This window comes from Hippichthys cyanospilos, chromosome 4 (assembly GCF_059441005.1).
Source record: "Hippichthys cyanospilos isolate Australia breed blue-spotted pipefish chromosome 4, RoL_Hcya_1.0, whole genome shotgun sequence".
Classification (NCBI taxonomy): domain Eukaryota; kingdom Metazoa; phylum Chordata; class Actinopteri; order Syngnathiformes; family Syngnathidae; genus Hippichthys; species Hippichthys cyanospilos.
The window spans coordinates 21,454,528-21,477,191 of record NC_142372.1 but is presented as its reverse complement, the minus strand read 5'-3'; the positions used below and the strand labels follow the sequence as shown (position 1 = coordinate 21,477,191).

At 45.9% G+C, this 22,664-nt stretch overlaps 1 protein-coding gene across 1 annotated transcript in view; it reads right to left on the bottom strand.

Moving 5' to 3' along the window:
• Positions 1-712: 712 nt before the first annotated feature.
• LOC148424993 (homeobox protein aristaless-like 4) overlaps positions 713-22,664 on the bottom strand; it is a 26,379-nt gene continuing 4,427 nt past the window's right edge. Inside the window, exons 2-4 of the mRNA XM_088413514.1 lie at positions 15,873-16,192; positions 4,145-4,273; positions 713-3,632 (exon numbers count right to left, since the gene is read on the bottom strand). Coding sequence (XP_088269640.1) covers positions 3,312-3,632; positions 4,145-4,273; positions 15,873-16,192 — 770 coding nt within the window. The 3' untranslated portion in view covers positions 713-3,311. The remainder of the gene's footprint in view (positions 3,633-4,144; positions 4,274-15,872; positions 16,193-22,664) is intronic.

Genomic DNA, 22,664 nt, shown 5'->3' with positions numbered 1-22,664 from the left:
ATCAGCCTTCATGACATTGTTCCCCACCGCCGCCTCCCCAGCTTGTCACCTGTTGTTAATATAGGCTGCCTAATCCACCACGTTCAATGCCAGCAGTTCAAAAGCTCGCAATCCATATTTTCATCATCTTCATCTAGCATCACACCCTTGCCGGCTTTGCAATGTCATGTCGTGACTCGTGTCCCTTGAAAGACTCTTGGGATGAAACGATATTGGGGAATCAAACGTAATGCCGCAAGTTAATTATAATGGTTGTCAAGACCAGTGCACTTCTTCAACACTGAAGAAAAAAAAGGAGGAAGAATATTGCGCATTACTTCAAAGGTGTATCAGTGTTGTGGCTTTCGCTGCTTAAAGAGCAAGTCAAGTCAGTAGCATCCGTGATGTTATTTTCAGTCTACAGCAAATAGTAAAACTGCTGCCCTTTGAAATGGATGAAACAGTTTGATTTGATGGCTTCCGCAAATGCAATAGGTGCAGGTGTACCCTGCCTACTGCCCAAAAACAACTGGGATAGGCTCCGGCAAGCCCACGACACTCGTGAACGTGTACTTGATGTTATTATTTGCTGAACAGATGTTTAAAAAAGGTACAATAACTTATTGTACTTTAATCACACATAAACATCACACACAACTTGCTTTCAATGCTAGCTTAAAGCCGCAACAGTTACATAATAATATAGAATGGGAACAAACACAAATACATGATGAGAAAAAAAGATGAGATCGACCCCGAGCGTCCTGTAACAATTACATGCACACATTAAAACACCTTGTAATACAAATACTCCTGTACTGATTGCATGACTTCAGTAGTATCCAAAAAGGAGACTAGGTGATGGCGTGGCGTCACCCGTCAACTCATTTTCCCTTTGGAGAATATAGACAGCCTATCTCGTAGACGTGTGGAACCAAAATACACGGAATGAATGTAAACGTGAGAGTGTCGCGTAACAGAACTCGTGTCTTCATCGTCTGTGTCTCTGGACGCTATGCGGGCCAAAGACAGTCGGGCGTGTCTGTCCTGACACACGATCCGGCCGGCTCCCCGAGGCTCAGCGTTAATTAAAAATCCTTCCTGGGTTGGCTGCGCCTCGACCCTGAGCCAGAGAAGCCCTGGATGGGGCTGCAGATTTGGACGGGCTGTGCAAAGGGCCAAGCGAAGAGCATCGACGTGAGGGGGGGGGGGGGGTCTTTGAAAGCAGAGACATGACAGCTGAGGGGGAAGCATGTGTGAGGCATGTTTGTTTTGCATTTAGCCCCTGAGCACAGCTGTGTGCACTGTCCTTTTCCCAGAACACCGGAACACAGCAGAAACCCTCCACCCAAAGCCCCCCAAGCAAGTGAAGGGGGCCTCATGTCCACATATCCAAGCCAATCCTCTCACTTTTGATATATGGACTATCCAGTCCATATTATGTCCTGCATATGCCTTGGATTTGGACCAAGGGGTAAAACTGGATGTAATTTGGACAAGTCCACTGTGACGTGCTCTGCTGACAGATTATAGCCTGCGCCACGCTTTTTTTCACCTGCGGAGAGGGACCGCGAATGTGGTTCCTATTTAGGAGATTTTCAACGGTTACTGTGCCCAAAGCTCTTCTACAAGGTATAAGCTTCATGCTCTTGTGGCTCGCAACCCTTGCGAACAAAGGAAACGTACCTGGCATCAGGTTTGTGATTTAGCGGCGCAACAGTCGTCTGCTATTTTTGTCCTCGGCCGTCTGGGAGAATAATAAGACTTCCCACAGTGGACATGAGGCATTCATGTTGGATGGAGGTGAACAAAGAGCACAGAGTAGGGGTGTCAAACTCTATTTTTTTGTGGGCCACTTTATAATTTCTGTCAAAGGGCCGGAATAACTTTTAATTGCGTTTGTCACACACTCATCCAGTTTTTAAATCAGAGTCCGGTAAAGAGTTTTCATAAGACAGAAAACTGTTGGCATTTTGAAGATAACTTGCAAGTTTGCTACTTTAGCCAGATACTGAAGTCAAATCAGCATTTCGCAGGCCACATTAAGTTATGCGGCGGGCCGGATTTGGCCCCTGGGCCCCGTGGCATAGTGGATAGAATTGAAACCGAGATCTCACGTCCATACCTACAGTAAATGTGTGTGTTGTCGGAAAAAAAAAAAATGTGATTCTTTACAGGAGAGCAACAAAGCTCTGTTACTGTGCATTTCTGTCCAATCACATACTTAATTTAAAAAATAGCTGAAAGTAATAACTGAAAGTAAAACTCCTTAACCCATATTAGTTTTGACAGCCAAATGTCAGTTTTGTGTGAAATTCTAAAACTACAATAGGTTCTTGCAAAGCTGGTTGACGTAAATACTGTATGTTGTCATTGGTGTCAGTCTGTATGACAAGTACACTGTAAAAACACAAATTGTATTTTTTTGGGGGGGTAGACTCATTTAAGTTGGAATAATTAAACATTTTTGACATCCAAGGCAACAACGTTGCCTCATAGAGGCGCAGGTTCCATTCTATCTCTGGCTTCCCTGAGTGCAGCCTGCATGTTCTCCCGTGTGCCCACGTGGGTAATCCACAGGCACCCCCCACCTTTAAAAAACATATAGGATAGATAAAATGAAAACTCAAAATTTCCCTTTGCCGTGGTTTTGTTTGTATGTATGTGTGTGGCCTGCGATTGGCTGCTACCCCGACCGCTGCCCAAAGACAGCAAGGATAGGCTGTTGCACGCCCATGACCCTTGTGACAATAATTCGCTACGAAAAGGGATGCGTGTTAGCGCAGCAAAGCAAGTAAGTTGTTTTGCTCAAAATCAATTTGTTGAGTTATTTTTACTTACACTGTATCTTGAGGCCGGGGGACAATACAAAGAACAAAGAAGTATTGAAAATGCGTGTTGAAAATGCGAGAAAGCTCGTTTTCCTATTTAACATTACCAAGATTTGATCAAAGTTCTTTTGCTCCATTTGAGAGCAAATCCGTCACAAAAAAGACCCCCCGAATTTTAAATAACAAAAAAATAAAAGCGCTCCTGAAGTCACTGAACTCACTGTATAAACTAACCTTCCTGTATTTTAGAAAATAAGTGCATGAATTAGCTTGAAATGACAAAGGAAAAAAAATACTGCACTCTAACAACACAAAGTCATCTCCCACCCCATAAATTCCACCGGGCCACATCGGGGGCTTCAAGTCTTTCCGAATCGCTTCATGAAGGTAGTCGCTGTTGCCTATCGGTTTGCTTTGTGCGCCTTCAGCGCATCCCGGGGTGGCTCGGGCATCAGAGGAGGGCTAAAGACGCCCCCCTTTGACAGCTATCCACCCGAAACATCATGAGGCCCAAGATATGGCTGCGCTGTGCTCTTTGGCCTTCATCCGCAGGGAGGCGATGCTGGAGGATTTGCGGTCAGGGTCCATGTTGAGATCGTACGCGTTGAGCCCCGTGGCCATGCCGGGAGATCCTCCGAACAGGCTGCCCATGTGAGCCTGGCCCATGTGACCTCCGGGGCTGGGAACACCCAGGAACTCAGACACCCCGCTGGCCGAGTGGGGGTGAGGGGTCATGCAGGGGGTCACCGTGTCGCAGGGCACCACGCAGCCTGGCACGGGTGATGCTGCGCTGCTGCCACTAATCCAGGACGGGTTCTGTATCTGAGACAAAAGACACATTCAGAAACATATGTGTTTGACAAACGTTTTTAAAAATACATTCACTCATTCAATGCCGGGGGGGGGGGGGCCGGGGGGGGGGGGGGGGATACGTCCCTGGCATTGAATGAGTTAAATTGGTTGAAATATATTTTTTTCAGTGGCAGTGGCACTGCCCCTAGGTACTATTCTATTTTGTGCTTATTTTCTGCAATTTTCTTCATGTTTTGGTAAATGTTGCAGTGTTCTCAATGCATATGTGTAAATTATACAGTGTTTTTGTTGTTGTTTTTGTTTTTTAGTTTTGCTCCAATAGTGAAAATATATACCAGCTACCTGTGTGGGAACACATCACAAACTTTGTGTTAACTCCACCAAACCTTTAGTAATGGTACCTCAGTACCATTGTAACCACATGACCACCTGTAAGAGGGTTTTAGTCTTTAGTGAACTCTTTTTTTTTCTAACACTTCCATTATCCTGAACAATTGTATTCACGTTAAATGTTGCACTACCTGCGCGTAACTCTCTGGACGGGTCAGCAGTGGCAGCTCGTAAGCGGTGGAGAAGTGCGTTCGAACCTGCTGCATCTGACCAAAACGCTCCCTCTTTCTCCATTTGGCCCTCCGGTTCTGGAACCACACCTGAAAAAAAGGATGCACGTTCATTGCAGCGGTCGTCATTTCAAGCATCCCCCGTCCGAAGAAGACGTTATATTTTTTCTAGATGTACACATGTAATTGAAAATGGACAAAGAGAGAGCGACGGTAAGGAAAATATTGTTGCAAAAAAGAAAAGAAAAGCACATTACAGGTACACGTGAAAAAGCTAAGAAATGCTGGCAAAAAAGTGTATGCAGGTTTTCTAAACAGCCTTCACTTATACAACAAAAAGTAAACAGATCTCTCTCAGTGCACCTTTGCTTATTTGCAAAGTGACAAGCGCTGAGTGGCTCATGTTTCCTGTAATCATTTTTGACGTTTGGACTTAAAACTGCCGTGTAATGAAAGCATCAGTGTGTTGAGTGACATCACGCTAGCTGAAGGCGTGGCACCGGTCCCACCAAAGCATTGATTAGCGCGCTGAGTGTCTGGCCCCATATGAGCTTCTTGAGTTTCACCTATCAGCTCTTTGCATGTACGCTGCGCTAAGATTAGGAGGCAATAATGGGAAAACGAAACGTGAGACGAGATTTCTACATAGCTTTGTTTGCATTTTCCTTTTTAATTTCCTGTAGCCTAAAGCTCCTGGCGTTCGGATACTGTCGCTGCATAAATTACAGAAGCGCAGCAGATGTCTTCCTTCGTGCTTTCTTACTCGCTTTTCAAACCGCCTATGGTCACAGTCAAACCCTAGCTGTTCCTGGATCAGTTTAGTCCTAATATATAACGATCCACGTCCCGCAACCAGCGTCCCCATCCGTTCAATTCTCCCAATTCAAGCTGTTGGTTATTATGAAGCGAGAATGTATTTGCATGTTGCACACACTGTGTTGTGACAGTAATTGGTAAAGACCTTGACAGCTTAAGTAGCTGCTGGACTTTCAATGAGGCTTTATTTATGTTCCAGCCCGAGAGAGCCGGCGAGCAGAGAAATGCCAAACAGGTCCCAGCAGGAGAGCTGTACCGGCCCGGGAACACTTTGAAGTGTGAGAGCAGCTCGCAGGATTGATAACCCGCCTCCGCTGTCACTCATGTCAGCCGAGAAGAAAATCTGAGGCCGCGCCTGGCTTCAGTTTTCCAACACCCTCAAAGTGATGTTAATATAAGGGAAACACCATTTGGACCAGTGTTTCGGTTCTTTTTTCACTCCAAAATCCTACTAACCGGTTTTTGGCTTTACCAAAGATGACAAGGCTTACTTGTTATTGACGTCGATAGAGTGGTATTCATCTATGTTTAATATTGTGCTTGCATACACAATAATGCATACGACTGAAAGGCGTACATTTTATTGTAACAAAACTATTTAAATACACAGATGTATCTAAATAAATTATACAGAAGTCCATTTATGTCAGTCATTCAAACACACTGACCAAATATATTAAAATACATAGTTTTGTATGTAATTGTATCTATTTTTTGAGATGATGAATATTGTCGTTATTTTTAAAGGGAACGTCGTTTTATTTACAATATGTTCTATGTCCACCCGCTAGTCTAAAAACTCCATTCAGATCAATATTGCAACTGTGGTAGGGATGGCTCGGGCTCACCATATGCTTCATGCGGACCCACTGTGACAGCCATGACATTCGTTGAAGGAGTAAAATCTGTGCCTGATGCCTTTTTGGCAGCATGTGTGGACCAGCACTGATTTTGATTGCAGGAACGTCAGCGCTGTTCAACCGCTTGACATCCACAGGACGCTTATGTTTTTTGCACCTGTAACGGGCAACGTTTTTCACAGCCCTGCTTTGTTCAGTGCAGATGTCATTGCTTTTGGACAGTCTGTGTTGGGTGGATGACTGATGGTGTGGATGGAATGGAGCAAGGCTGCTATGTATTTGATACTGAGAATCGCCGCTTGCAATATGAAGCGAATCTAAAAGGGACATGAGAATCAAACCATTCTTCCTGTGTGATTGTTTATTGGTCAACTAATTCAAATGATCGGCTCATTAGCCCGCTCAGCAGAAGCCTGATAACAATCCTGATCATTTTAATCAGGTGTGTTGTGAAAAGAAACCGGGAAAACATGCAGAAGAGCGGACAGACTTTGGACACGCCTGCATTGTGTTGTATTGCATTGTATTGTAATGTATTGTCTTGTGATGTAATGTAATAGGGGTATTTGCAATAAAATAAAGATTGAATTCAAATAATTACAATTAAAATAAGGATTTTTTTTTCCAGGCATTTTGATGCACTTGGTTTTTTTTTTTTTTTCAGTTTTAGAGTAAGCCGTAACCTGTAAGAAATGCTGTAAAAAAGTAGTTAACAGTTGTTGGAAATCGATTTATATTGCTTCTTTCTTTTGTTAATGTGAAAAATGATACAGTTTTAGCTCTGTTTATCCATTTTTTTTCTAAATAATTAGCTTAGTTTAGAATTGGCGCGGATCGTAGGCAGGGCACGAAACGTTTACTCTTTCCTAGGGCGGCTTTGCAAAATATAATTGACAAGCACTGCCCTACAGGAACATGCCCAGCTTTTTCAAAGAGGTCCAAATGGTATTCAGATCCTGTGGCGATAAGTTCTACGTGAACATTTTCGATTGGCGTCCGCTTGAGTATGTCTTCCTTCAATGGTTCTCCCACGGTCTTTGCAATTGAAGAACGGATTTCCAAACTTTGTCACGAGCTGGGCATGCTCCTGCCCAGTCGGATGTCTAGCCACTTTTTTAAACAAAATATTCAATCTGAACAGAAGACAAGAACATAGATATGATTAGATATCATGATATGATTAGATATGATTAGATAGATGGATATGATTCCTATACATAATGCGAAAAAAAATTGAGAAAAATATTAAAAATGATTACTCACAGAAGCGCTACTGGTGACCGCTGTTCTGCCTTCATGCTCGAATGCTGTATAAGATGTTGTTTTTTTTTTTGTTTTGTTTTTTTAATCCAACAAAATGTCAAGGACTAATAAAATCAAATATCACATGAGACAAGAAAAATGTCTATTCTATTTTATAGAATGAAAGGCACGACGACGGACCTATAGATGCAAATTTTTTCTTTTGCTCTCCGGGCTCGTCTCGCTGCCAGGATGGAAAATCTGAGAGACGTGATGTTGTTGGAACCCCTGACCTTTGATCCATGGCCCTTCCGTGTCTCGGCGCTGCATATGACTCCAATCTGAACTCACTTTCGTCCTTTGAAAGCCGCAGACCAAAAAAGCAAACAACTCGAGACTCGATCCTACTTCTTTCAATTAAAAGTGCTTTTTGTTCCGGATTACAGGTCAGCATCTTACGAAGTGTATTTAACCCTTTTTGTCAAAGTGGTTGTAACAATTTGTTTTTAAGCTTTAGTCTCCAAACCCATAAATGTTCCCACGTGATACTCCCCATTCATGAGCCGCGATCTTTTTGCGTGCGAAAGGGCTGAATGGAGCAGAGCGGCCGGCGAGGCTTCTCGGCCCTTTCATCTTTTTACCACGAGTGTTTAAGAGGGCCGCTGGGAGAGCCGAAGGCAGTAAAAAGCTGGAGCCATCTGAGGGGTTCGACTGATTGTGCGAGCCTCAACGCGACCTTTGGAACCTCGGGGCTGAGTTATCACCCTCCACACAGTTCCTGCGTTTCACTGTTGCCGCCCGTCTCCTCCGAGATCCGTTGTGATTTTACTCTTATCTCATGCCGCGGGCATGTGGCCAATGTTGGCCAAAATCAAATGTGGCTTTTTTTTTCATTAGCTAGCGCAAAGCATCATCTTTGCACAAGTCAAACATGCACGGGGTGAAACTTCAATTGCTACCTTGCTCCGGGCTTTCGTTTCACACTTCTACCCAGGAGACCACAGCGGGGACACATTCTTGTCCGAACAGGATGTTAATGAAAGAAAAACATGGAGAATCCAAAGGCTTAAGTTGTCTGCAGCGTACACACGCACCCACACAGTTGCGCGCATACATAAGAGGAGTGGAATACAACAGAATCGTCCTGGAATGCATTACAGCACTAGCACCACCAGATTGAATGCAAAGTGGTCCAAATGGTGACTGGAAGTTTCGGTCACAGAATTGGGGGGGGGGCAAACCTGGCGTTCAAGCAAAGGATGTTTACAAACGTGCCGCTGACCACCATCAAAACACAGCAGAGTTGAGCTCATCTGCTCGTATGCGGATGATGAAAGTGTGCTCTCCAAAAACACAACATGTGAGGCCCAGGCAGCCCAAACCATCAGCCCCCGGGGCCCCCTGGCCTCCCCCACTCCCACATTACCAGATAGATGTCTCATGGTTTTCTGTGAGTGACGTTATCTGTGCAGGGCTGCAGATGTTGAAGGACCCATGAGCTGAAGTTCCTTCAAAGCCTGATCCCGTCGAGGATTACCGCATACATATTTTGCACATTTCTATTGCCAGAGAATTAAGGGTACCAAAATAACAGATCTTTACCACTTTTTGGCCATCTTCCCAAATGCATTTACAACTTCCTCCCATCCTATATCTGTCTACATACTATGCATTCCTGGTGAATTCCTGTGGTGTGTCAGGAAGGTACGGTGGGCCTGAAGTGCAAATCACAAGAATAAATGACAAAGCAAACAAGAAATGTTATTTGCAAACAAAAACACATGACAAAAGACAAAATGCAAACAAAAACACACAAAAGAAAATGATCTGCAATAATCTTTTGTAATGTGTTTTTGTTTGCGATTAACTCCCTTGTTTGCGTAGGTATTTATTTTAGCGATTAGCACTTCAGGCCCACCACGGGAAGGGCTGCAAACAGGATTTTCTCCAGAATACCCTGGCTGAAGAAACCAGAAATAAAGAAATATACTCTTGAGTATTAACTTGGAAAACCATATTTAAATGAGCAACGCACAGTTTTTGTGTTGGTTCAGCGAGGGCTGTGCAATACTTGAGATTTTGGAATGGATCAATACCAAGTAAATACTGGAGCCGGTATCGCTGGTACTGATACCATGAAACTTAAGTTTAATAAAAAAAAACTATAATTTTAATTATTTAACCAATTAATAACTTGAATTTTGTCTTTCAAAATTATTATTTCTTGTTGAGTTCTTAACCATTTAGGTTAGCATGGAAAATTGGGAAAAGGGATTGTGCGAAGCCATAATAAATAAACAAAGATAAAATATTGATACTCACTAACTAATTATCGACATGATACCGATCTCGACCGTAGTGTCGATTCAATTGATATATGTACTTGGATTAAGCTGCACAGCTTGCACAAAGTTGAGGTCATATCAAAAATATATCAATTAAGTATGTACATGACAGTTTTAAAACTTGAACTCCAACGGTATGGTATGGTGTACAGTAACGTCAACAATTTCTTGTGTCAAAACATATTCAGCGGGTACAACTTGTTCTGACTGTCAATCGATTGCATTGTATGTATAGACAAACCATTCATGCTCAAATTCCAACCTATGATCGGGCTGACACTTTTCCTTCAGAACGAAACTATGGACGTATCCAACTAAAATCCATCTCGGTCAACACCTCTGGGCTTCTGTCAATGTGTGGCGATGATTTTGTCCTCAACCATCCGGTGCTGGAGGCTATCATGCATAAAACTATTGATTCGTGGACGGCACAGAACTGCTGAACAGCAATGCAACATATAGGACAAGAAGCAGTTTGTGTATTTTCCACCCACAAAAGTCAATCACACAAAATTTAATATTATTGTTCAACATTTGTCATAAATCTTATTCCAATTGTACTGTAAGTACTGTACTGTACAGTCTGGTGACGCGCCAAGTTATAAAGGAGGTCAAACAACGCTTCAAAACAAAACCTGAGAAATCAAGTAAAGTATGTAACGAACAGCAGTGGGGTGATTTTAGTTTGAAGTTTTTCCCGGAAGCATAGTTGTGACAATGATCAAAGTGTCATCTACTTGATCATTACCTCACAAATCGTGTCACCAGCACCAGTATTTTTGTAAACAAAGACATGTTATTTTTTTCCTCGATTGACGTTTTTTTTTTCCGCAAGATCATAACAAAATGGTGGAAGAAGTGGTTAATAATGTTCGTCAAGTTTTGTTCAATAAAAGAGTAAATGCAACATAGTCTCCCTCCTCTTTCATGAATCCACTGTCATGTTGGACTGAAGTGTGATGTCAAGCCATTTAAGTAGCCGATACAGCTAGTGCCATCCAACCATTACAACGTCAACACTTCAACACGCGCAAAGCAGATCAGGGTCGACCTTCCTTCACATTCATCAGCATATCCTGTTCAGGGTGACGGGATATTTGAAACCTATCCCAAATGATGAAAAGCGAACTAACTCTCAAGTGATCGCCAGACACTCACAGTTTTGAAACTGTGAAAATTTGAAACTTACTACCAAGCCACACTACCACCTCCGCTAATTTTTGTCATAGTCTTCTCATAGATACATTGACACATTTCGGAAAACTTCTCACTAATAGGTTTCACTCCAGCAGCGTTTGCGAGGCCCAGTGGAGGGAATTTGAGCAGGGCGTTTTGCTCTCAGATGGTCAGCCAAAGCTGTAGTACGAACACAGTGTTTGAACTTGGCTTTGCAAAATTCTTTATTTTTCCAATGAGCCATTGAGTGATTTTATAAACCGAAACGTCCATCTTTGTCTGTTTTTGCGCAAGTGGCGCTCTTCTATTTTTGGTCGCAAAGTTAGCAGAGTTCAGCTACGACTGCAAATAAATAAAACTCACTTGGTTTAGGTGTTTTTTTTACTTTTTAGTTCACATTGTCCTCTTCCTGTGTCCCTTTCATGCTCTTGATTCGCGTCAGTTTTTTTTCTCTAGTTCATGTTTTTCTTGTCTGTTGTGTTAGTTAGTTAGTTAGTTAGTTAGTTAGTTAGTTAGTTAGTTCTCGTCAACCCGCTCTCTTGTGGTAACCAATCAGCTCCCTACACCAGTTGTGTCTCGTCCAGGTGTGCAATGTCTCTACAGGTTGGGCTGTATTTTGCTTCCTGTTTGTGTAGACTTCTTGTCGAGTCATTGTTGGTATCATTACCTGTCACGGGGGAGTACGGCGGTTGAGGAGGCCGGCATGGTTGCAGAGGAGGAGGACCCAAAAGCAGGGGAGCGTCGGGACAGGGGGTTGATTAAATCCATTTATTTATAAACGAACGGGAACAAAAGCGAGAAAAACAGGACGGCAAAAAACTCGAACTAAGGGCGCAGGCAGGCTGGCAAAACAGAAAGCAAAACACTATGGACAGGCTGGCAGGAAAACACGGAGCTGAGGGACTCGGGGCAAGACGGGACTATGAGACAACAATACGATAGAGACAATATGACATGACGTGACAGAGACAATGTTCCGACGCGGGCTGTAACGAAAACCAGGTTTAAATACATACAGCTCTAATCAAACAAACACACGGCAGCTGGGCAGGGACAACAGGCAAAGGGAGCGGATTGGAGGACACGAGGGGCGGGTAACACGGACAGGTGGACTACATCAAAACTAAACGCAGAAAGACGCAACCGGAGCGGGAACAGGAACTATATACGGAAACAAAGGAACAGAGCCCCTCAAAATAAACCCACAACCCAAAATCCATGACAGAACCCCCCTCTCAAGGGACGGATCCCAGACGTCCCAAAAACAAACCGACAAGCAAACAAAACCGAGGCAGGGTGGGCGGAAGGGGGACCGGAGGAGGGCACAGGAGAAAAACAAAAACAGTCCAAAGGCACCCCTGGTGCCAAACGGGATGCACCCGAGGGGGAAAGTCCAGAGGACGACCCGGTCGCCAGAGCGAGTCAGGCGGGCGACCCGGTCGCCAGACGAAAGGTGCCCTGCGGGGCGAGTCAGGTGGGCGGCCCGGACGCCAGACAAGAGGCGCCCGGCGAGGCGAATCAGGCGGGCGGCCAGGACGCCAGAGCAGATGTGCCCGGCGGGCCGAGTCAGGCGGGCGACCTGGGCGCCCGATGGCGAACAGCAAGCCACCCCAGGTAGGCTTGTATCCCGGTTGCCCCTGAAGATCGGCAGGCGGGGCGTCAGGCGAGAGCGGAGGCGTCAGCAGGGCGGCGTCAGGCGAGAGCGGAGACGTCGGCTGGACGCCGTCAGGCCAGAGCGGAGGCGTCGGCTGGACGCCGTCAGGCCGGTGCGGAGGCGTCGGCTGGACGCCGTCAGGCCGGTGCGGAGGCGTCGGCTGGACGCCGTCAGGCCGGTGCGGAGGCGTCGGCTGGACGCCGTCAGGCCGGTGCGGAGGCGTCGGCTGGACGCCGTCAGGCCGGTGCGGAGGCGTCGGCTGGACGCCGTCAGGCCGGTGCGGAGGCGTCGGCTGGACGCCGTCAGGCAGGTGCGGAGGCGTCGGCTGGACGCCGTCAGGCAGGTGCGGAGGCGTCGTCGGGGTGCCATCAGGGAACAGCCACTGGGTGCAGACCACAGACACGAGTGAGAGCACAAGACTGACCTGGGACAGGGGCGACCACAGGGAACCGTCTGGCATCTCTGTCGTCTGCGGCAATGGTGGCATGGCTGACAGCTCAGGCGACTGCGGCTGCCGCGCCGAGGCTGGCGGCTCAGGAGGCTGTGGCAGCGGCGCAGAGGCTGGCGGCTCAGGAGGCTGAGGCGCCGTGGCTGGTGGCTCAACAGGCTGAGGCTGCGGCCCCGTGGCTGGTGGCTCAGGAGGCTGAGGCAGCGGCGCAGAGGCTGGCGGCTCAGGAGGCTGAGGCGCCGTGGCTGGTGGCTCAACAGGCTGAGGCTGCGGCACCGTGGCTGGCAGCACTGGGAACGGCAGGCTGGACAGAGACAGCCACTGGGGGCCAATCAGAAACGGCGGGGATGCCAGGAGACTGACTTGGGATGACTGAGGCAGACGGGCGACTGGCTTTGGAGGCAGACGGGCGACTGGCTTGGGAGGCAGACGGGCGACTGGCTTGGGAGGCAGACGGGCGACTGGCTTGGGAGGCAGACGGGCGACTGGCTTGGGAGGCAGACGGGCGACTGGCTTGGGAGGCAGACGGGCAGGGTTCACAGAGCCTGGGGTCCGGCTCGCAGGGTGCACAGAGGCCGGGGTCCGGCTCGCAGGGTGCACAGAGGCCGGGGTCCGGCTCGCAGGGGTCACAGAGGCCGGGGTCCGGCTCGCAGGGGTCACAGAGGCCGGGGTCCGGCTCGCAGGGGTCACAGAGGCCGGGGTCCGGCTCGCAGGGGTCACAGAGGCCGGGGTCCGGCTCGCAGGGGTCACAGAGGCCGGGGTCCGGCTCGCAGGGGTCACAGAGGCCGGGGTCCGGCTCGCAGGGGTCACAGAGGCCGGGGTCCGGCTCGCAGGGGTCACAGAGGCCGGGGTCCGGCTCGCAGGGGTCACAGAGGCCGGGGACCGGCTCGCAGGGGTCACAGAGGCCGGGGGCCGGCTCGCAGGGGTCACAGAGGCCGGGCGCCGACTCGCAGGGGTCACAGAGGCCGGGCGCCGGCTCGCAGGGGTCACAGAGGCCGGGCGCCGGCTCGCAGGGGTCACAGAGGCCGGGCGCCGGCTCGCAGGGGTCACAGAGGCCGGGCGCCGGCTCGCAGGGTTCACAGAGGCCGGGGACCGGCTCGCAGGGTTCGCAGAGGCCGGGGACCGGCTCGCAGGGTTCGCAGAGACCGGGGACCGGCTCGCAGGGTTCGCAGAGGCCGGGCGCCGGCTCGCTGGGACAGGGGCGGTCTGCCGCCTTGGCGCTGGGACAGGGGCGGTCTGCCGCCTTGGCGCAAGGACAGGGGCGGGTAGCCGCCTTGGCGCAGGGACAGGTAGCCGCCTTGGCGCAGGGACAGGTAGCCGCCTTGGCGCAGGGACAGGTACGGGTAGCCGCCTTGGCGCTGGGACAGGTACGGGTAGCCGCCTTGGCGCTGGGACAGGGGCGGGTGCCGCTTCAGCCCGCCGGCAGGAAGTTTGGGGAACAGAGACCGGTGGTACAGACGCGACAGGAGCTTGGGACAGGGTGCAAGAAGAGGGTGGTACAGGACAGGAGGAAGTAGGCAGGGCGCGGCAAGAGGGGGACACAGAGACAGGAGGGAACGGATCGGAAGGCTGAACAGATGGGTTCTGGTGGTCACTGGGGCGGTGGCCTTTTCGCGGGCCCCTCCACCGGCGGCCACGAAATGCCAACCGGGAGCCCACGAAAAGGTCACGGTCAAATAGGGGCTCTGAATCGGAGTCTTCGGACGAACTGTAAAATGACTGGCTGGACGGAAAATCAAAATCTGAATCAAAATCATAATCAGAGGTGCACGGGCTCGAATACGGAATATGATAAAAAGTGTCGAAGGAAGAGGGACGCGGGTAAACAAAATCCGGACCGGTACTGGAACGAAACGTGACGAAAGGAGGGCAATCCTCGATATCGGAAAAATCTGAGTCCAACGTACAGTAAGGTGCGCGAACAGGAGAGGAAGGGTGATCGGGTGTGCGGACAGAAGGTGAACTACGCAAATCAGAAAAATCGGAACTACAAAAAACGTGCGGGGACAGAATCGTGTCGTATGGGAGGTCGGAGGAACACGAGGGAAACGCGGAAGTAACAGACGCGGGGGGCGGATCAGAAGCGGGGACAGACGCGGACTCGGATGGGAGAAACACGGAAGAAAAAACAAGAGGTCTCACACTGGGGGAACGGGGCTGACCGGCGGGCTGAGAACGGATGCGGGCGGGGCGGCGGCGTCGAGTCCGCCGACGCGGACTTCCCGCTGGGTCCTGTGCTGGTCGGAACATTCTGTCACGGGGGAGTACGGCGGTTGAGGAGGCCGGCATGGTTGCAGAGGAGGAGGACCCAAAAGCAGGGGAGCGTCGGGACAGGGGGTTGATTAAATCCATTTATTTATAAACGAACGGGAACAAAAGCGAGAAAAACAGGACGGCAAAAAACTCGAACTAAGGGCGCAGGCAGGCTGGCAAAACAGAAAGCAAAACACTATGGACAGGCTGGCAGGAAAACACGGAGCTGAGGGACTCGGGGCAAGACGGGACTATGAGACAACAATACGATAGAGACAATATGACATGACGTGACAGAGACAATGTTCCGACGCGGGCTGTAACGAAAACCAGGTTTAAATACATACAGCTCTAATCAAACAAACACACGGCAGCTGGGCAGGGACAACAGGCAAAGGGAGCGGATTGGAGGACACGAGGGGCGGGTAACACGGACAGGTGGACTACATCAAAACTAAACGCAGAAAGACGCAACCGGAGCGGGAACAGGAACTATATACGGAAACAAAGGAACAGAGCCCCTCAAAATAAACCCACAACCCAAAATCCATGACAATTACCAAGTACGTCTCAGTGAGATAAGTTCATTTCTTTGTTTTGTTTATGTTAGTATGCTGTTTTTGGCTTTGTTGGCGTTTCATCTTCAAAGACAAGCATCTTACATAAGATACATCAGTTCACAATTATGACACTTTCATTCTGATTTTGACATTGACACATTCATAGTAATTATTGTATATTATATATATATATATATATATATATATATATATATATATATATATATATATATATATATATATATATATATATATATATATATATATATATATATATATATATATATATATATATATATATATATATATATGTATTTGTTGTTTTGAATTTTTACCTGCACACGTGCTTCAGTCAGGTCTGTCCGCAGTGCCAGCTGCTCACGGGCGTAAACATCTGGATAGTGTGTCTTCTGAAAGACCTTCTCCAGCTCCTCCAGCTGGTAGCTGGTGAAGGTGGTGCGATTACGCCTCTTCTTGCCCTTGTTGCTCTCGCTGCTATCACCCTTGTCATGAGGATTGGCTAAATCAGCACCTGGCGGCCTATCAGTTGTGGCGTTGACACCCTGATCCTTCGCAGCCAGGTAGCTGGCGTCCATTGTTGGGTGATCGGAGCGCGGAGTCTCGTCAGAATCAGTCAGATTTGAGCTGTCTTTACCTAAAGGGCAGAAAGGAGATGAAAGACAGTCAGGTATTTGTGGATTTCGATGTAGGGAAGACAGTGATAATTTCTGGCATGTACATTATGTGAGGCTCCACAGGATGTCATTGTTGAAAGCAATGCCAACATTTCCAAACAAAAAATGAAATGATTTTGTATTGTGTAATAGTCCGTCATAGCCATCATTGATTTTTGTATGGGGAATCTGCACTCCCTTGTGGTGCCCGCGCCCCCCCACTGTAAAACAGATGGCGGATAGGGGACAGAATGAATGGGAAATGTAAGTTACACTTAATGTACTCATGGAAAGGAAAACTTTCAAAGATAATAAACACACAATTTAAAAAAAAAGAGGAAAAGAAATGCGCATATGATGCAGGCATGAGGCCTGTTTTATCCCTTTAACAATAGTATGTTATTATTTTATTGGGGTGGGCTCCAACTTGAAATCATTGATAACCTCCCATGAAATATGGCCTGTTGTATTGCGCGAATTAGCACCTCATGTCTCGTGCAAGAGGTGTTTTCTTTAGATACTTGCTTTACTGTACAATTTTTTGGTTCAAACGAAACTTTAACTGAAGGTAGGCTATATAACAAGAATATGTTGGGCCTTTTCTTCCTCCCTTTTTTAAGAAAACATATTTGAGACTTCAAAACTGTCTGCAATTTTTGGCAATGTTTGACCAGTTTATCTGTCAGTGAGTTTTTCACCGTGCGTGTGTGTGCCACTGAATATATACATTTTATGGTGAGAGAGAAATGAGACAACTGCCCAGTCTATCCAGCCATCCATTTTCAATAGTCGCTTTTCCTCTCTACGGTGGCTGGCTTGCTGGTGCCTATCCCAGCTTTCTACAGGCAGCAGGCGGGGGACACATAAGGATGAACAAGCATTCACGCACCCAATCCCACCGAGGGACAATTTAGAGCGTCAAATACATCCACGCATGTTTTTGTAATGCGGGAGGAAGCCGGAGTGCCCGGAGAGAACCCACGCGGGCACGGGGAGAACATGGAAACTCCACTCGGAGAGGCCAGAGCGAGCTGGCATCGAACTTGGGACTTTGAACTGTGAGGCGGACGTGCTAACCACTCTTTCACCGTTCCACCCTCTGCCCAGTTTAATAAAGTACGATACAAGAGCTATTGTATAATGAGTGGCAGTTTAAAAAGATCACCATGTTCCATTTGAGTAGAAACACTGTACACTTATTATTGCAATTTAGCCTTTTTATTGTAGGAATGTAATGGATTGACGGCAATTACATTGTTGAAGTTTAATGTCTCACGGTGATGTAATACAGTTCTATACCAGTGATACCCACAGCCATAATAATACAAAATAGAATTGTTAATTTAAAAAAACACCTTTCAGGCCACTTCCATTGAAACATAGGTTTTTTTTTTCTGTTGCCACAATCAGATTGGGCATGTGGAGCTAATGAGACATAAAATGAGTTTTTTACTTTACGGTATGAGTGCTGCCAAAGAATATGTGCATTTAAAAGCAAATATAATTGTGTGAATGTGCTGAAAGTTTAACTTTACCACCACTGGCACCATCTGAACATTTCCATTGTGCCTCTGAAGTACTTGAAATGACTGTCACTTGGCAGCATTGTTAGGCCCATAATTCAATTGTAGGATTATGATGGGGTGGAGCAAATGCATTTTCTTGGTCTTTAGTTGCGAAATTTCTTTGGCTTACAGGGTTAATGTGAGTGCTGATTAGTTTTCCTGCCTGCATGTGTGATATATGATGGATGGGATCCACTATATGATGGATGGGATCCACTATAGCTCTCCATAGATCATTCTGATGCACCGCTGTACAAACACTCTGTGGCCGTTGCTCAATATGACATAAAGTGGCTCTTTTAATTGCAGATAAAATGTAAAGATTCAGAGATGGTGGACGTCTGCCATGCAGCGTCACCTGGACTGTCACACTTAATTTGCAGTGATGTTATTCCTGGCTGCAATAAAGTAAACACACTCACTTAGTGGCATTGCAGCATGTGAATTTTCAAACCTCAGACAGATCTGAGCTAATAAATCTTCATGACAATCTGCCTGCCAGCGTCCATCAAAATGATCTAGTGTCTTACTCATTTTTGGATGCAATCTCCTAAAGTAGAGCGTGGGATAACTCAAAGTGGTTTTGGAGTGTCTTGGTGCTCTTTAGTGTGACCCACTGGCAACATACATGCAAAACCTTCAGAGGTGATCCGTTCAGGACTCTCAGCGTAAAACTCCCTCCGCTTTGGGTCACGCACACCTTCTGACCCCGAACGAACAAGCATGCCAGTTCACTAAGAAGATTTGAGAAAAAGTGGCTGGCCGATTGAAGATATGAAACACATGTTGTTTTGCGAGGTATCGCTACAAAACGTGGCGACTTTTTCATCGGGCAAACAAGCGCGCTTAGAAGTTATAAATCGTCTTACGGGTTACCTCACATTAATGATTTGGCAAGCTAGTTAAAAAGCTAGACGGTTGAACATTTGAAATAGTACTGAAGATACAGCATCACCATGTCTCCACCAATACAGCTCAGCACAACAAGTAAGCTGTTCGTCCTTCAACGGCCCAGCTCTACAACAGGAACCCATAAGCAAGCAAGATAACGTAGCATGACCAACGGTAACAGAGTTTTATTGCTATAATCATTGAGAACACGGGGAAATCAACCTAAATGTCTTATCTAGACCACATGGGGAGCAAGACAGGCAGAGGCACAAACACGTAACATGACATCACCACACAATCATCTACCGCAGCGCACACACAGGTATAATGAAAAAAGAAAAAAACACTTTTAATTCTATTAATAGAAGTGCTTTTGGTGAAACTAACCTGTTCAATGCCAAAGTTTTGTTTTTGTTTTTTTTGTTTTTATTTTTTTAAGAGCTACATTAGGTAAAAAGTACCAGTCACAGTAATGAGAAGCACTGCTATAAAGTAATTGATTACTTAGTGTTTTTTTTAACTAAAATATTCACTTTAGTTCTTAATTACCTCATGTACTTTAATACTTGTTTACCTGAATACTGGATATTACTTTTGTACTTCATTACCTAAAATAATTATTTCAGTACTTGATTGCCTAATCAATGGTTTTAGTACTTGATTACTCAAGCAATCAATCACGTTTGTACTTATTTGCCTCAGTAATTGATTACTTGAGTACTTAATTTATGTCGTACCAGCGAATTTTAGGCTCTCCTTTAGTCAAGCAATTGAACAAAAATGTATAAAAATGTAAATAAGTGCCTGAGATTGAATGTGAGGACTTGATTTAAAAATGTGAAGATTACATCTTGGGATTGAATGAGATATGAGCATATTTAAATAACAAGTTACATACTGTATGTAAGCACGCAAAACACCAAGCGATGCTGATTTCCAAGCATGGAGCTCCATTGCTTTGAAGTAGTATAAGTAAAGTTAAGCATTTCGGAATGTCTTCTATTGGCAAGATTTTGAAACTACAAAAGCTTAACTGTTTCCATAGTTGTGTAATTTTTGTGACACAGCTCTCTCTGGGGCTCCAGCAGGCCACAGCATTTCTACATGTCCGTGACTCATCCATCGTTTTAGGCCTTGACAGGCCGTCGTTTTGACATTCCAGCACAAACACTCCTTGTGGAGATTGTTCTATAATATTTCTCCGACTGATACCCACAGTCTCCACAAAGTAAGACCTGTCAGGTTCCTGAGTAATGACCACTAACTGATAAAAGACTACTGTTCATGTTGCAGTTTGGCAACGAAGGACATAATGTGCTTCCTTGAGAGCTTCTCCTTCCACAATGGGAAAATAAGAAATGCCTCGCTGAGTCTCGCAGCACATGGAAACTTTTATCACGTCTGTGATTACAACCAACCATCTCCTTTCACTGAATTATTACGAGACGACACGATCAGTTCATCTTCAGCCTACACCTGCGCCGTTCCTTGTGTGTAGCAACACATGATGACTCCAACCGGCCCGTCCATAAAATAATGATTTGACTTACAGCTGCACAAGCAGGAGCACATGTTCCAGTAGCTCTGAGCAGAGTATGTCAATATATGTGTCTCAAATTCAATTTTTTTTTGCACCATTTATAATATACTGTTACAACATTTCCAAAATACCTGACATGCATAATATCATTGAAATACGCATTGCAAACAATTGTCTTGAAGGCAGCCCATATTGTGCAAAGCTATTACCAGAACTTCTGTTCTGAGTCACATGGCCTGAAACAACGACTCACTTTATTACAATCCACATTTCAGCGAGGATTATTCATCCGGGAATCGACAGTGTTCCGCTTGGTTGTGTAAGAAATCAAAAATCCATCAACTCAGCTAAGCTAAGTGATGCTAGCATAACCGCGCCACCAACAGGAGCTCTGGTAGAGAAGAAAATACCAGATACAAAAAGGGATTGATTAAAATCGCCTCTGCTGTGGTGTATGGACTGTTTCTATTGCTGAGTCGTGGAAAACTTGGAAGGAATAATTGACATCATAATGGTTAATTTATCCAGTTGGATGTGATAGCAGAAGTGTATGGACTCTGCTAAAATTGCCAAATCATGGAAAATCTGGAAGGAAGAATTAACATTTGATTGATCAACTATCCAGTTGGACACTGGCTCAGCAAAACCATGTTACCTTAGCACTAGCTAGCTTCTATGGCTTCTATACCACTTGCTGGATTAAAAAAAAATCCCTGGGTTCTGCTGTGTACAGTGGTCCAGCGGTCCAGGTAGTTAAAGTCAATGATTTCATATGAAAAATGGAAACCTTCCCATAGGTTGACGTGGCCATGTTTGGTCATTAGCCAACGTTGGTGCACTACGGTTGTTTTTTCAAAGAGTGAACTGCAAGCTTTCAGACAATACATAGTGGAGTTAATGCATTTATTTTGAATTTGGGATTTGGTGGTTGACTTCCCCATTCAAAACTGCGAATCCAGGCCTTCACATTCAGGTTATTGTATGCTTGCATGCAGTATATGTACTTTACATACAGTAGCGGGAGCATCTGCCAGCATTATGGACACTTCATTTTTGCGCCCACCGGTCTTTCCAGTGTGTGTTTGATTGGCATTGTCGGACTGGGTGTCTGCCTTCTCGCTTTGTCCTTTACCTGCCTGAGTAGGGCGGCCACCAGCTAATAAAACCGCTTTGATACAGTCATGCCTGCAAAGCGTAGTACGGACATTCTAGTCAATTCTAGCTGGGTCACAATGTTCAGGATGCTACTTGTGAGTGCCCTGCTAGCTGCCTAAGTCTTGATGGCTTTGATAAATCTGCTTTTTTTATGAGTAAAATATCATATACCTCATTGCCTAATCATCCCTATTTTGCTCTTTTTTTATATTGATAAAGTTATATATCTTCCTTTTGGACTGAAGTTGACCAGTAAGTGTGTCTGTGTATACAAAAATAGAGTCGCACATTGAATCCAATCCCTCATGATATATGCCTAACAACAAAAGTAAACATCAACTAAGAGATGACTGTGCATGATTTCAGGGTTTTTTTTTTCTCCATTTTTTTCTAAAATGCTATCCCCCTGAAACAAAACAAAAATAAAATGAGATCAGAATTGGAACTACAAACATAAGTTGACTAGCCTCCAGGACAATAAATCTCTGAAGGAAGTATGCCTTTGTACATCTATTGTGGGGTTGTTTTATGATCTGAGAAGGGTTTTTGAGGGAGCAAAAGCTTCTGTAGATGTCCTGTCTTGAGAGGTTGAAGCAAGAGAACATACTGATTGCAAGCATCAAACAACAGCTCTGACTCCATCATTAGCCCTTTCTCCGTTCTCAGTCAAAGAACTGCCGGCACTTCGAATGTGAGGCAAAACTCATTTTGATGATGCTGTGCACACTCCCCTTCATAAGAGGTGTAAATTTGCAGCCATTTTGAAATCCGGAAATCGTCACAGTGTCCCACAGACAGACGATGAGCAAACATCAGCTCAATGCCCCCGCTGAACGACGTTCACTTTGAAATGCAGCTCTGCTGACTGAGCACAGATGATCTATCTCAGCAGGCTGTGTAACGTTTATAGACTGTGAAAAGAATCCATGAAGTCCAAGACTGATAAATCACATCTCAAACACTTTTCCTTCTTCGCACACCCGCCCTCACCCTTGTCTCTCTTCCAAATGTTTCCCTCGCCCACTTAAGCAAAGATGAACATCCTTCTTCTTGTGTTTTTTGTGGTTTGATTGGGGAGAGAACATTCCATTTGAGAGAGAGATTATGGAAAAAAAATGGACTAAAGATAGCGTTTTGTGAAACCTGTTCCACAACAACTTTTCATAGTATTGGGGGAATGCTCATACATAATTAACCCTTTCCTCGACGTATTTTTATTGTTATCATTGCAGGTAAATGTTTAACTTTACGTGCAGATTAATGACGGAGTGCATCGTGGTCCTATGAGAAATGCCTGAGGGA